This window comes from Bactrocera latifrons, unplaced genomic scaffold, assembly GCF_001853355.1.
Source record: "Bactrocera latifrons isolate USDA-ARS-PBARC rearing strain unplaced genomic scaffold, ASM185335v1 scaffold_28, whole genome shotgun sequence".
Lineage (NCBI taxonomy): Eukaryota > Metazoa > Arthropoda > Insecta > Diptera > Tephritidae > Bactrocera > Bactrocera latifrons.
In genome coordinates this window covers 1,940,107-1,941,106 of record NW_017536407.1, presented here as the reverse complement: position 1 = coordinate 1,941,106, position 1,000 = coordinate 1,940,107, and the positions used below count along the sequence as shown (strand labels likewise).

At 29.0% G+C, this 1,000-nt stretch overlaps 1 protein-coding gene across 1 annotated transcript in view; it reads right to left on the bottom strand.

The window, feature by feature from the left end:
* Positions 1–1,000, bottom strand: part of LOC108970050 — a gene marked incomplete in the record, with an annotated part of 187,068 nt that overhangs the window by 118,542 nt on the left and 67,526 nt on the right. The window contains 1 exon segment of the mRNA XM_018935160.1: positions 187–303. Within this exon segment, the coding sequence (XP_018790705.1) occupies positions 187–303 (117 nt within the window).

Sequence of the window (1,000 nt, the reverse complement as noted above, 5' to 3'; positions counted from 1 at the left end):
TAATTATATAAAAATTATTAAATGCTTTTTGTTGGCGTTGTTGTTTGGTTTGGTGCGATTCCACTGCCTAACCCTTTCCCTTAAAATTTTCTTAATATTTTTTCTTTATGTAATTGTTTTGGATTCTTGTTTTTGTWTGTGTGTGTGTTAAATATTTGTTAAGCGTGCAATAAAACAAAAACTCACCTTCGCAGTGAAGCCCATTGCCGTGATAGCCGGGAAAGCAGGTACACGTGAAGCTGCCAAGCGTGTTGATGCAGTGCGCAAACACATCGCATGGGCGATATTTGCACTCGTTTTCATCTGTAAGCGTTTAGGATTAAGCATTAGTTTAATTGTGCATTGGCGTTTGTGGCGTTATATTTATGAGCGTTTTCTTGTTTGTTGTTGTTTTTGTTTARCGTTAATTGATTGTACTTATGTTATTGTAGTTTGGAGTTACTATGTTTTTTTGTATTGGTATAGGCAAATGTATGYATGTTTGTATAAAGTAAAATTAATATGTTTTGTTGGTATTAAATTGCTGCAGAGCTAAGCTACTTAAATTATATGCTACAAATTTGCTATATGTAAGGCWGTGCTATGTTAGCTAGCGCCCGATATTATAAAAAAAATTAATATTTGTGGTAAATTAATTTAGAGCGTTTGTAATTAAAGTGGCTAATTTTTAATTTTTTATGAAGTAAAATTGTATAAATGCCCTTCAAAAACTGTGTGTGCCAAATTGTTATAATTACTTAGAATTCTTCATAAGTCTRAGTTACTTAATCAGCGTTTATTGCAAGCTTCAATAATTGCTTTTTTACATATTAGTTTTTTCAGCTAAGCTTTTACGTGCTTGCCTTATATTTGAAGCAATTGCTGTTAATAATTTTTAATTTCACTGTGCAAAAATTGATTTAAAAGTATTAAAAAATTAATATTAATTTTAAAAAATATTTAATTTTAATACAAAAGTGTAAAATTTAGAACAATTTGATTAGAAATTAGTTCTATAATA